The 15189-nt window shown below is 39.4% G+C and overlaps 1 protein-coding gene across 1 annotated transcript in view; it reads right to left on the reverse strand.

Moving 5' to 3' along the window:
- Window positions 1-15189, reverse strand: part of LOC136849390 (dynein axonemal heavy chain 7-like) — a 270971-nt gene that overhangs the window by 124431 nt on the left and 131351 nt on the right. Inside the window, 6 exon segments of the mRNA XM_067122742.1 lie at window positions 5083-5146; window positions 6521-6677; window positions 7511-7716; window positions 8233-8500; window positions 14300-14466; window positions 15004-15178. Of these exon segments, the coding sequence (XP_066978843.1) occupies window positions 5083-5146; window positions 6521-6677; window positions 7511-7716; window positions 8233-8500; window positions 14300-14466; window positions 15004-15178 (1037 nt within the window).

A 15189-nucleotide genomic window follows, 5' to 3' on the forward strand; every position in this document is an offset into this window, starting at 1 on the left:
TTCACTAAGAAATATTCACTGATTACTGTATTTTCCTATCATTTTCATGACTAAATGCACTTTTTGTGATAAAACTATTAAAATACTCAGGTATAAGCATTTTTAGAGGGTTTTTCTTGTGTTTAAGCTATCAAAATTGGCAGTTCTAAGTGTTTTTAGCTATTCACGGGGGCATGTGGTACGCATCCCCGTGAATACGGGGGTTTTACTGTATATACATGTATGTATGTATATATGTATGTATATATATGTATATATATATATATATATATATATATATATATATATATATATATATATATATATATATATATATATATATATATATATATATATATATATATATATATATATATATATATATATATTTACGACTTTCCCTGGGATTATATGATTCCTAGATATTTTTACAGGCTGGCAACAGAAAGTTTATTTATTTGGCCTTGGAGTTCTGACTTACATAAAGGGAAATCGTAAAAAAAATAAAGAACAAGGGATGATTTTAGGAGCTGAAGGCTCTACTTCATAAGGAAATGTTACATAAACAAAACAAAAGCATTAGAAGGGGAAATGGGTAATTGAAATCTTAAAGGGCTAGCAATGCCTGAAGATCCTCCTACTGGAGTCTTGAATAAGGGCAAAGCACAGTCCAAGATGAGCCCACCGTGAATAGGTCCCTCTGCAAGAAAGATTTACACATTACAAGACAATAAAGGAAAAATATAACACAGAATATGACTTGAGTCTGCACTGAGGGTGCCAAGGACTCAAGGAATAAGTGAACACTTTACACTGGAACACAGACCATTGGCAATGGCACTGGATAAAATGGCACAAGGATAGAGGTAGAATACTGGCACCCAATAACTCTTCTAAATGGAAAACTGTCGTGACTGAAAAGTCTTTACTTGCACTTGACCTTAGGGGAAGCGGGTCTCTAGCGAAGGAAGACGAGGGACAATCACACGTATGGCGATGCACACTATCACTTGGACGATCCACTCGAGGATGACTGTAGAGATGGTACCAAGTCAGGAGCTGGACAGGGGGGATGAAGGTCTCTCAGCACTTCTCACACACATACGATTTCTATGGCAAACTGCCGGTTAACTGCTAATGGCTCAACTGCACACTGCTTGACTGCCGACTGCCTCCCCAACTAACTGCCCAACAACTACCCTTGAGATCTCCTGTTCTCTTTTTAAGGCATCGGCTGAGTGTCGTGGCCGCGTGCAAACGTCTGCCGAGTATTGTGGCTGTGTGCAAACGATGTGTCATTTGCCAGGTGTCCCAGCCATCTGTAGGCATCTTCTCAGGTATCCTGCAGAGGAAAGACAATTCAGCAGCTTAATCTGCCCTTAGAAAGGTTGTTTTAAGCAGCTTAGTTGGGCTAAGCTGCTTAAGGGAGTGGCACCCAACCTTGTATCTTTGCCCTTTTAACCGTGCCATCTCAATATCTGTTTCAGGTAAAGAAAGGGACAGATCAAAATGTTGATAACTTTGTTTTGATATCTAGGTCAACTGGGATCAGGCATGCAACGATGCTTCTACTTTCAATAAACTAAGGGCAAATTAAGGGTTGTCTATGCAGCAACTTCGTGTATTATAATAGCCCCACCAAAGAAAACATACACACCTCCTTGGCTGAGCTGCCAAGGGACCTCATGGAGGCTCTAGTACTGGTAACAGCTAGTATCTCAGTAATCTCCCCAATCAATTGGGTAGGAATGAGGCTGCAGTCCATGGTGTAAGCTGTCTTTGCGCTCTCAAAATCAGAGGAAAATAGCAAACTCAGAATGGTGGACCTTTCTTCAGGATGCTGACAGCAAGAGAATAGGTAACCATCCAGATATTCAAGATCGAAGCTCATACCAGAGAAACTATCAGTCTCTGGATTATCTGCAGTATCCTTGAGGAGTCTAAATGTAACACTCAAAACCTACTCCTACCAGTTGGCATGACAAGTATTTCCCTCAAGATATATTCCCCAGAATCTACTTCTGCTTCAGTCAAAACCACTGTGAGTCTAGGCATGGCCAGGGAACATCCTTAGCTAAGGCTTCCATAATCAAGGACTTGTTAGGTATGTTGAAAATATATATCGATGCAGATTCTCCAGAAACTTATATAAACTCAATTCCGTTTGTCTATGCAATGAAGCAAAGAAGCAGTTTTTCAAACTCTTCATTCTGGTAGTAATGCAAGCCACAGACACTGAATTGGTTGGCCTCAAACTTGACCAGTATCAGCACCATATAATAAACTACTGACTTGCTAAACTAACTTAAAATTACTGCAAAGCCTGACAGGTGTCAGTGCAACCAAGCTGAACCATTATGAAAATTATATATGTAAAGCTAGTTATTTAACAAATTCCTAACTCTTTAAGAGGGGTCAAATCGCTAACTAGACATGAAAACAAATGCATCATTATTTTGTAACAAAATTCTATGAAGATCGAACTAGGAAAGAAAAACTCTTGCTTGCAACAATCATAAATCCATTATACAATAATTGCTGTAACAAGAAAAAAACATGGACCATTACAAACAATGAATTACTCCAGTTATGAAAAATCAATAAGCACTACAGTATATATATGCTTTAATTAATAACGACACAAGAGGAAACAAAAAGGCACTTGAAGCAAAGAAAGGCCACTGAACTTCCCTAAGCAAAACAATATTTAACCTCTAAGTTAGTCAAAATTATTTTAATTTAAATACCAAGCTGGAAATGATCTAAAAAGAGACTAATTCCCAACTAATGAATAATAGGAGAATGAACGACAGTTTAAACCAATAAAAACACCAACAGAGCACTATAGCAGCATTATCTTACACTCACCAGGAAGTTCACATAAACGGCACTTAATACATATTTGAAGCCCAAGACACCCAAAGTGTAATATCTGAGGCAAAAACACTACCAAAATACGGAAAAGAAAAATAAGAAAAGACCATAAATCAATTAAGGACTTTTTTGTGATGGTAGAGGGAGCTTGGAAGTGCTGTAAGGGCAACAAATCGCGCCTCTCTTTCCTTGTGTTTCCCTTTTCAGATGTACATTAATCACGTCATGTATTTTATCTGTCTTTATTTCAGATTCTCTGTGTACCTCATCTTATGTATCACTGTATGGCCTTTCTACCGATATGTATATCTATCTTTTATATGCCATGTAACAAATGTTGTATGCATTTTTATGCTTGTCAGAAAACACAAATCATGTATGGACGCAGCAGGGGGCCTTGGGTTGCCCGCTACCTTTCCGTCCACTTTTTGTTTTGTAAATACCTGTCGAGAATAATAAAGAATCAGTATTTCACTCCTGACTTTTCTTAAAGCCTCACACTGGTGACCCTGGAGTGACCCAAACACCCTGCCTTCCTGTCAGAGCTCTGGGTCTCCTTGGCACGCTTGATGGGTACAACTCTACACAGCACAACGGCATACAACCCCGCAGCGAATGGCATCGTCAAGAGGGCGCACCACTCTCTTAAAGCAGCTCTCAAGGCACGCTGCACCGACAAGAGGTGGAAGGAACAGCTGCCCTGGGTCCTGCTGGGCCTCCACACTGCACCAAAAGTAAATGGCGATGCTTCCCCTGCTGAGAAAGTCTACGGGAAACATTGGCCGTACCCATAGAATTCTTCCTGCCATCAGCGCCAACACCCACCTCCCGAGGTTGAGGGAACTCCCACAGAGGTTCGTGCCCTGCCACAAGACTTTCACCGACAGAACCATCACCTATAGCCCACCCACCTTACACTCCTGCACCTACGTCTTCGTCAGGGTGGATGCTCGCCGCCCGCCCTTAACCAGGCCCTACAGGGGGCCCCACCGAGTCATCAGGAAGGCCAGCAAAGCATTCCTCCTTGACAACCACGGGCGAGAGGACTGGATCATCATCGACAGGCTGAAACCCGCATTTCTGTTAAACAGCGAAGTTTGCGACGAAGTAGGCAGGCACCCCAGAGTTCGCCCGCAATACCTGCCTGCAGGCGCACCCACTTCCCCACCAAAGCGGGTCCCGGGGTGGCCCAGGAAATGCATCCAGCCGTCCCCAGGTGTCAGCTCCACCCCAAGCCCACAGTTCTCCAGAAGCAGGGGCCCACTCCAACTGCCTCAGCGCCACCATGATTAATACCGATTCATCTAATCCTTGTGTTTCCCTTTTCAGCCGTACATTAATCATGTCATGTATTTTATCTGTCTTTATTTCATATTCTTTGTGTACCTCATCTTATGCATCATTGTACTGCCTTTCTGCTAATATGTATATCTACCTTTTATATGCCATGTAACAAATGTTGTACGTATTTTTATGCTTGTCAGAAAACACAAATCATGTATGGACACAGTGGGGGGCCTCGGGTTGCCTGCTACCTTTCCGTCCGCTTTTTGTCTTATAAACACCTGTCGAGAATAATAAAGAATCAGTCTTTCACTCCTGACTTTTCTTGAAGCCTCACATTGCATACAGTAAGCTGGAATCTTCTTTTTTTGCGGATGCCTAGACAGGGAGCTAATTCACCTAAAGGCAGCCATAAAGTGATGGGTTTTTAGTGCCAAAACAAATGCAGATTTTGAGGGACAATGAGACTGCAAAAAGGAACTGGAAGAGATTAGGAAATGGATTTACAATTTGGATGACAGAACAAGAGGGAAATGCACATCTGATTCATCATGAATAAAGTACAGGTTGAAATAAGACAGTACGATGGGAGACAGGAGGAAAGATTATGACGTAAAGAGAGGAGTGAATAGTCCATGGTGAATAAAACAATTTGAAAGAACAGGATCTGTAATGTCCAAAAATAGCGGTAAGTTAAAACATTTAATAAGAAAGTAGCGATGAAGGACAAAAATGTAAGTTATAAATGGAAAGAAGAGATAACAGCATGGCACTGTGAAAGAATGATGATAAAAGAGGAAAAGCTTATGAAACAACAACAGATTAAATATCAAAATGGTTACCACAATGGTACAAACAATAGTGGTGATGATCTAAGAGATAACTAAAAGATGGAGAGAGACTACAATAGATTGTCCCCGACACTGATGTTTGTGATATTCTAACCAAGAAATTTGTGCAAAATAACAAACATTAGTGGCCGTCGATCATGAAGACGTTCCTGAAGAGGCTGACAGGAAAAAGGTATAAAAAAAATTGTAAACTAAAACATATACAGTCATAGAACCTCTTTGGGTGGTTGGTCTTCAGACGGGGTGTCTTTCTTCCCTCGAAGGGCATGCGAAAACTGACCTTTACCTTGCTGTGGGGCGCTGCCCTGTTTTCAAGCATTTTAAAAGACAAATCCAAAGACTAACATAAATGTTATCATTTATTCGTCATTATTTATATTCAAGCATTTTTATACATTCCATATTAAAACAAACAAATGAATTAATTGGTGCTGTGAACTTTAGGCTGTTTAGGAGACATTTTTAGTAATAAAAGTTTATATAAAAACTATTCAAGTGCTCATGAATTATTTAGCTATACTGTACTATAAAAAACTATTAAAAAGCCTTTGTAAAAATACAGAAAAATTTTTTGTTGACTGAAAAAATTTATATACTATTGTGTAAGGTCTGTAAAACTCGTGTGCAACAAAAGGTGTTCACAAACAAGAAGACACCTAAAACACACTTCAGCAAATACAACTGAAAAAGGAGCGTTTCTGAATTTAAAATTTTGAACTTACCTCCTCAAAGTCCTTTTCAACCTGTATTCCTCCAGATAACCTTTTTCTATCTTACACCAAAATACCCATTTCTGTACTCTACTTTCAGGTTTTTTCCTATATGTACATTATCTGAAATTATTTCTCAATCATAAGTACAACGTGCTATATAGAAGGTCAACAGGATAATGGTAACCTCAAATACAGTATTTTCCTCTTCAACATCTCTACAGATCGATTCAGAATTTCTGTAGTTTTATAATTTGAATTGCAATGTAGCAATTTTTGCATCAAACTCATATTTACTAGAAAAGTCTCTTTTAAAGCTCTTGTAGTTTAAAGGACACGTCTCATCAGTAATGCAATTCTTATTTATACCTTATGACCAATGCAGATAGCATGAAATGGAAAAGGTTAGAATTCAAAAATTACCAAAATCCTGGGACACATGGCACTTTGAAGAAGAGGAGGAGGAATCATGTCTTTGGGTATCCATCCAGAAACTATTTTGAACATTGCTCTCGAGAGCTACTTGGCTGAGTGCTGCCATTATATTTTTTCCTCCTGGTTTACTTTGTGGATACAGTACTATAAAATGTAAACCCAGCGAATTTTATAAGTTTTGTATCGAAACTTCTGAGATAAAGAACTCACCATCATCTTTTGTCTTTCCTGGTTTACAAAATCCTAAAGAAATAATGTACGAAAGAAATCTGCGACACATTTGTTAACCATACACAAACATAGATATAACAGAAGTGAGGAGAATAACCAAATGATTTATACATAATTGCTCCAACCCTGAACTAAATTAAAATCACGTTCACTTACCGATCCATCATCATTACAGATCTTATCAAAAATAACATGAATTTTGTCCCTGAAGTTAGTCTTAATTGTCTTGATAATGATGTCGTAGATACCTGTGACCTGTTCTGCTGCCATTAGTCGATCACAAAATTCCCGGTATATCTCATGGACCCAAAATCTGCCAAGGGAAAAATCACTGGTCTTTCTGTTCATGAGGCAAAGTCCATAAAGGCTCTGCCAAAGAAAAACTTGTGCTTTTGTGTAAAAATAATTAATATCCTTTTGCTTCACAAAATCTTCTGTGCAGAGTAACCTGCTGCTTTTTTGTCAAAGAAAAATGGTGATTATGTCACGTCAGAGTTATCTGTCTGACAAAGAAAACCGGATTTAAATATATCCAAGGATAACCAACAGTTATTAATATGCCCATAAAAAACTATGTTCATAAAAATAAGAAGCAAAGTAAATTTCTCATCTAGTTAATACTTTTAAGGCTAATGGCTAGGTTATCGGTGGGGTTCCATTCTGACAGTGTGATGATACCCGAAAATCTCTGATAACTGAAAATCGGCGATTTTTGGGGCTTATCAGCGCCGAAATGCATCGAAAATTGCAGATTTTCGGGGCTTATTGTCGCCGAAAAGCACCGAAAATAGCCAATTTCCGGTTATTGGCGCCTCTGTTAGGTATGTGTCAGCGCCAATACTCAATTGTCGGCTCCGAGAAGCAGAAATCGGCGATTTTCAGCACTGAAAATTGCCGATTTTCGTCGCTAGACAACCGCCGTAAAACCGGATCGCCGATAACCGGGGACTGCCTAGTATATTTTAAAATGCTGAATGCATAAAAACAAAATTACAGAATATGTAAATATTTACCCATCTGCAACATTTTTTAAAGTAAAATTTCTTGGGAATGCAAAACACATCTCTTAAAACAAAATGTAAGCCATGTATTTTAAAATGCAAGACAGTAACAAATGCAACCAGTGACCCATTGTGAAACTGCTACCTTACAAAATGTCGTTTTGTCTCCATATTTTCCTTCCTCATAAAACTGACGGAATGGATGACTTTGGCAGCCGTAGAGAGATTGAAGGTGTAGTGTGCATTGGAGGGAGTTGGAGGAAGGAGTTTCCTGACATGCTGAAGAATCTCCATCGTCCCAGACACGATTCCAGCCACGACTGTAAACACGTCTGGAACAAACCCTCCAGCCTGCAATGCAGAAGTGGGTCATAAAGGATGCATAAGTGGCACTGAAGGAATGCTTTAAATGCCACATTAAAAGCATAATGTGGTCTGTCCTAATGTTTTCTCCTCTCTTCAGCTCTGTTCTAAATTACAGAATGACAGTGAGGGAAATTCAAAATAAAATTTTATCAAAGTGGGGTAAGTGCTATCCTGCTAGTTATATTCTTACCTCATACGTGTAAAATATTGAGAATAATACTAAGCAACATGAATACTACAGTAATCTCATCTAAAATCACTGATTTCCAAAAGAATCATCCATCTCTGCAAAATAAACAAATGCTTGAATGTCTAAGTAAGGGAACAAGACTTCTGAGAGACTTTGATGTTAAGTCAGAATGTGCTGCATCATTGTTTACATTATCCCAGTTTGATTCTAAGCATCAAAGTATCAGATAAACTAGAACTTAAAGCCAACATTATGTGTAACTCCTTTCAACTGCTAGTAAATAATTAGAGACACAACAACCTTTTGCATACCCTGAGGAACACATTGAGCTGCGTCGTAAAAATCTTGGAGATGGTTTCATCAGCTATGGAAGGAGCTGCGATGGCCATGAATTCCGCTTGACATCTTGGTTCTATAATGCCACCTCCTCCTCTGCCTCCTCCTCCATCTCCTTCTTCATCTTCTTTTCCTCCTTTTCCCTCTCCACCTCTTTTCCGCTTTCCCCCTTGTGATAATGAAGCCTCACAGAACCATATGATGTCTTCCAAGGGCTTTTTAGTAATTCCATCATTATCAATCCTGGAATCAAAGCAGACATACACTTTACTCTCTCTTATGGTTGCATATCCTTAACAGAATTTATTTTTACACTATAATTCACTTTCACTTCCTTAATAAAAGGAAAATCATAGTAATAAAGATCACAAGAGAATGAGATTCCTATCAAAAGGAACGTTTTATAATAAAATACATCGTCTGCAAACCCATTACTCATAAAATAGCCTTATTCCATGCTAACTGGAAAAATCTTGCTAGGCAAAAGCCCCAATGTCATACCCAGTTAACACTCTGTGCTAACCTCCATCTTGAAGAGTGTGGAGTGGGGAGGAACTGGAGGCTCATGATTGTATATATGTTTATGGTTGTATAAGATGTTTTACTGTAAAAACACTGTCTGTTCTCAAGGTCTCATTAATATCGCAATAGCCTGAGTTGCAATTCAAGAAGGGCATTCCAGATGAGCCATTGGGGAGGAGAGTTGACCAGGGTACAAGACATCCAATCCTTACAGTGATAGGCAGTGGAGAAGTAACAGACCAATAAAATCATGGGAGCTGTGTTGGCAAAGGAAAAAGCAATCCTAAAAGAGCACTCTATTCCAAGCACATGAGGTGTAAAAGCAGGTACTCCAGGATAACACACGCCTCTATGTGTTCCAGACTCATGGAGGATGAGGTTATGAATAGGATGAGGATGACTGACCCAGAGTCCTCAAAATCAATAAAACATGACCTGCTGAAACAATTAACTCAAAGTAAAATCATGAAATTTATGTGGAACATCATGTAGGTAGTATCTTGCAACATGTTAAGACGATATCACATACCCACTCTAATAATGGCAGAGGGTTCAAGGATGCATTTAAAAACCAAGGGCAAAGAAGTGAGTCCAAATTTCACAGGTCTTGATCTTCAGTTGCAACATATTATCTTGTGAAACATTCAAATGAACTCATGAAATGACCTGCCAATATTAATATGCAATAGAATTCTTGAAAACAGGAACATTTTAGAAACTCATGTGGGAGAAGAGGATAAAGGTGGAAAGAGTCAGTCTTTTGAATGTACATCCTCATGGCCCTCAAAAGGCACAGAAGACTATATTTAGAAGAAGTAGCTGATCAAGTAACATTTACAAGAAGAATGAGGCTTGGCTATGAAGCCAAACTAACGACCCACCAATGGCTGGAAAGAAGCTCACTAACATGCTTGCAGGAGGCATGAGCAACCACAAATCCTGTCCTGAAGGACATAGCCAGCAAGGAGACAGCCACCTGGGTTCATAAAGCAGTTTAATGAGGCTGTATAGCACCAAGGTCAGGTTTTACCTTGGAGGTACAATGGTGGCCCATAGAATTGACAGGACAAAATGATGAACCAGGTCCAAAATGCTCTTATCATCCCTTAATTCCAAGCCATGCTGAAGGAAGACTAAAAAGATGGTAGAGCAATAATCTTTAATAGCAGAGAGAGAGAGTTTTTTAGCATTCATCAGGAAAATGAAGCAGTTAATTTGAGTGAGAACAACAGACTTTAAGTGAACAAGATCCACCTCCCTATGTAATATGCAGTGGTAAAGAACCAGCAAGGAGTGGCGATAGTTACTACAGCAACCTACAAAAAGCCACTTTCCTTGGGATTACACTGGATAACCTTCATGCAGGAAGTTATAGGACTCTGTATGACTGTAACATTGGTGGAGTGGGGCTGCTTTAGTGATCACATCTGAGCACGGTTGCCCATGGTAAGGTCTAGGAGGTCTAGAAACCACTCTTGCTGCGGCCAAAAGGGGTCAGTGTGAGTCATCCAAAAATTCACTGAAGTGCAAAACCCCACTAGAACCTATTTCAGCAGTCCAAAGGCACAGATGTCTAGACTGTCCCAAGACTGGAGCATGGCAACCACCACCTAAAATGGTTCCCCAAACTTTCTGCAGGGTCTTGCAGACATCCAGGTGAAGGGACAATTTCAAAAGGATTAGATGAGCTAAGACATTAAAAATCCCTGGACGAACCTTGGCACAATGGTGACCTTGTGCCTTTTTGCCACAGTGAAGATCTTTCTTCCTCCCTGATTTCTTAAGTACACCATCCTGAGAAGACAGTCACTAATGCTTGGAGGAATAGTAAGGGTGCCCATAGTCCAAAACATTTATGTCTTCACCTGTTCTCAACAAACCATATCCCTTCTGCCTGCGAATCCAACAAATAAGCACCGTAACTTCCATTAAAATTGTTTAAGAGCACCAGAAGCTTCAGCAGATTCTGTTGATCCCTTTCATCATCAAAGACCATGAATGTCATCCTTTGCAGTTAGGATCAAGATAGTCTTATAGAGGAAACAAACCCTTGTTGCCAAAAGGATGGACCACCTCAGTGGTGGTGGTGTCAATCTTTATACACAAGTACACAGTCTATATGGAAGAAGCTAAGTCCAAAATACATAACACTGGAAACTGGCAAATAGGTTACCCTCCTGATCATGCCACCTTCAGTTTGCAACAATTCTGGTGATGTATCACACTGTCATCAGAATATCTGGTAAACACTGGCAAGACTACCCTGTCACTCCAACTTATAGCTTCTTCACTATTCTTCACAAGAAAGGAATTCATCAATAACATATTTCAATTATGAATATTACATTTTGTTAAACATACTGCCTGGACACTCCAAAAGTGTGGCCCACCACACCAACAACCAGTAACTCACTTAAAACATCAACAGTCATTACATCATCAGGTAATCCATTACAAAAAAATTAAAATCATTACAACATTGGGTAACCATTGCAAAAACATTAAAATTATAACAACATTAGAATATAGGTAACCCATTACAAAAGCATTAAAACCATTACAACATCGGGTAATCCATTAAAAAAACATTAAAAGACAATTTAAAAACCAAAAAACCAATACCATCTGCTTGCTATCATATATGACAAGAAAGTAAATACATTTGTAAACTACCATAGTTTTGTGTACATATTGGCAAATATTAATAAATGCATATATCTTGTAATTACATGTCAGAAAACAGCCTACTAATAGTTAAACAAAACCAAGCTTGAATTATACAAAATCATGCAACAAAAAAATTAAGCAAGTACTATATTACATAGAAAATCATGACAACCATATATATATAAAAGCATCATATCAATAACGTGAAATATGTGGTAATATAAAAACATTGCTGAGTTCTGGCAACATACAAGATAGAAGTCAATAGACATATGGTAATGCTATCAGTTGAACATCTTTTTCAAACATCTTTGGTTGATAAACAACATACGAACAAACTACACCCTTGAGTTGCCAGGCACAACTCTGACACACACAAGTTCACGAACATATGATACTTTAGCAGCACAACAGGATACAATTTTAATAACATTTCATCACAACAATGTAACCCTTGCTTAACACTTAAAACTGGCAAATAGGTTATTCTCTTAATCATGCCACCGCCACTTTGCAACAATTCTGATGATGTATCACTTTGTCATCAAAATATTTAGTAAGCATTGGTGAGACTACCCTCTTGCTCCAACTTGAAGCTCCTTCACTACTCTTTACAAGAAATGGATTCATCAATAACATATTTCAATTATGAATATTACATTTTGTTATACAAATGTTGAACACCAACTTCTCCAACAACTCTCTTAGTTAGTTTTATTCTGCAATATGAAGGCCACCTTACTGTCATGAACCTGCATCTTTACCAGAGTGTACATTTAGGACTGAAAGCAATTTTGAGGCAGTGAGGCGGGGGAGGATGGCCACCCTATATCTAGAAATAGAGTGGTTACCCACCAAACTCCTGCAGGCAGACCCCAACTGGAGAGAAGAAATCTGTGGAAGTGCCAGGCCGTTGCTAAGTAACCAATTGGTTCTTAGCCACGTAAAATAAGTCTAATCCTTCGGGCCAGCCCTAGGAGAGCTGTTAATCAGCTCAGTGGTCTGGTAAAACTAAGGTATACTTTTTTTTTCTCTAGTCACCTCTATATGACGACATACTGAGATCAACACTAACCACCAGACAGAAGACTGACTTGGAGATGTGGGTTGAGAGGCAGAGCAGCTCTGGTGTGGAATGTGTGGATGACTTTTCTGGTAGGAATACAAAGCCTAAAAACAATATGGCATAGAGGACCTCTGATGCCGAACAGTGAGAATTTTCTGACAAAAAGGCAAACTGAGGCAGGAAGCACACTGAGCCAATAAGGACAACATGGCTGAAGCAGCAAAGCTAATACTGGAGAGGTTTTGGGAAACAGCATTCTTTTTCATCATTTACAGTACCAACATACATCACAAGTAGTAAATATGAAGAACCAGAGCACATCCAAAAGAGAGAATGCCATGACCCCCTGCCATCTACCAATGGTAAACCACCTGTAATTAAATCCAGCCAATTCAACAACACCTAACTCTCCCTAACCTGCAGTCTTTCACATGTCCAATTCTGCAGCGTCAAACAGGTTGAACAAACCAAGGTGGCAGAGGCATCATTTGCAGTGACTTCCTCAGCAAAAGAAGGTCGCCTAGCCTGTGAACAGTAGCCCTGGATTTGATCAAATTTCCTAAGGCACTGGGAAGAAGAAACAATAAGCCGTCAGCACAACTCAGTCATGAGCAGCAAGAGGACAGCTAGTGGTGGAGCAAGAAAGCCCCACAGGAAGACAACAGGATGCAGAGGACTGGCTGGAAGGAACTGAGAGATGTGACACAAGTCATGGTTATGCCTGAGTGATTGAACATTCTCATATACACAAGTCTGCTAGGGATTCAAACCAAGTGATAAGGTAACAAAGAGGCATGCTTTCTATAAAGCTTCAGTATACTCTTAGGCTGGAGATGAGCCTCTTAGCACTTGGTGGCCACTAAACAGATGTCACAGAACCAGCACCAGGCATAGATGCAGACAGTGGTAGAGTAGGCAGTGTTACTGAAGCAAAAGATCAAAAAGCTGTGATGAACTCGTTCATAGATAAGTTAACTGCAGTGATAAAATGGTCATAGAATACAGAGGCAACCTTCTCCCTGGGCCAGGCAAGGAAAGAGGTCTCAGATGAACGAAAGATATACAACAAAAAGAACGGTGTGGGTGAACTGCAGGAACAACCAGGAGTCTAGTAAGTGGAATGAGTAGAAATGGAGAGAGCAAGAGATAAGAAGACAGGAAGATCCCCCTCAGGGATGAGGAAGATCCTCATGGGAGGGAGATAACCATGGAGGCAGAGTTTCACTGGAGAAGATGGGCGATTGAGACTGGTGCTGGTTAACATCTTTTACAAGCAGTGCTTTAATCTGGAGGTGGTGGCATTATAGATGAAGGAGCCCTGTCTAATGAGACTCGAGACTTTATAGCCATGGAAATAACACAACTAGATGAAGAGTCAGAAGACTCGCCAATATAGCACCAGATGCATGGTATTCATGCACCTGCCTCTGAGTGTAGAGGAACAACTGATACACAGTCAAGCTCACCTGAAGCATATTTGTAAATAAGCAATGAATGGCATGGCACAATGAAGAAAAACAGCATTAACCTTGGAAGCAGACCAGCATAATCAACTTCACATGGATGAATGATGCCCTCTTGTCTGGGTCAGCAGAACATAATCTGGCCATGCTCAGTGAGATTTTCTCCTTGCAGGATCTTTCAAGTTAGTGTAACTGATTACATTCATAAGAAGTAAAGCTATTTCACGATGAATGGGTTTGCAAGAACAAAACTGGATTTACTTGAAAAATATCATTAACATACATATGGAAAGATCTCTTCAAGTTTAAACTATAAAAACTTACCAAACTTTCCTCTGCATTGCCTCTCGAAGTGCTTCGTGAACAGGGCGGGCATTATAGGGGTCATGAGCAGCTAAGTGTAGATCATCCACAAAAATTGCAAGGCGTCGTTTTTCTTTGGCACCAAAACCTCCACTTTCACGTTCAACTGTATAACCAAGCACTACACTCTGGAGTTTGGAAAGTACCCAAGTGTTAGCCTTTTCAGAAACTAGACTTCTCCAAGTCTGTTCTGTCCCAGATCCAAAGCTATGATGAGCATTATTTTACTATGGAGACTGTTTCTGAAATTACTATCTATGCCATTGAAACAATTCTGAGGTAATTTCTAAGCAAAATTCTTATGCTTTAGTACGGTATATTCAATAAGGGAAAAAACAATAAACAAAAATCAAAACAAAAGGTTGGAGAGTGAGGTAAATGATGTCTCAGAGCATCATCAATGGCTCTGTAGTTGGATTTTGAATAATGCATCACTGCGTCCTAAGTGATCCAAAGACTTGTTTAATTAGAACTAAATTAACAATAAAAATGAAAAGATCTGTTATCTGTTTTAAGTTGAAGAGGAAAGTAATTCTTAAGTCATTGCTCTAAAGGTAAAATAGTAAAGTTTCAGTATATCTCATATTACTCAAGTTTTATTCAGTTTTCATACACATACTCTACTTCACTGGGTCCACTGATAACATATCTATCATCTCATTTACCTTTATATCCTGAGCAACTGCAGCAGGAGTTACAGGCAGAATTACTGTCTCGTTTTCTGAAGACTTCAGGTTCCTGAGGTGGTGCTTCATTGTCACCCTCCTCCCACTTTGTCCTTCACCCAAAACCAACACTTTACCCAGGGAACGTCCACAGAGCCCAATCAAATACTCAAGCCTGCAAATACA

Source organism: Macrobrachium rosenbergii, chromosome 21 (assembly GCF_040412425.1).
Source record: "Macrobrachium rosenbergii isolate ZJJX-2024 chromosome 21, ASM4041242v1, whole genome shotgun sequence".
Classification (NCBI taxonomy): domain Eukaryota; kingdom Metazoa; phylum Arthropoda; class Malacostraca; order Decapoda; family Palaemonidae; genus Macrobrachium; species Macrobrachium rosenbergii.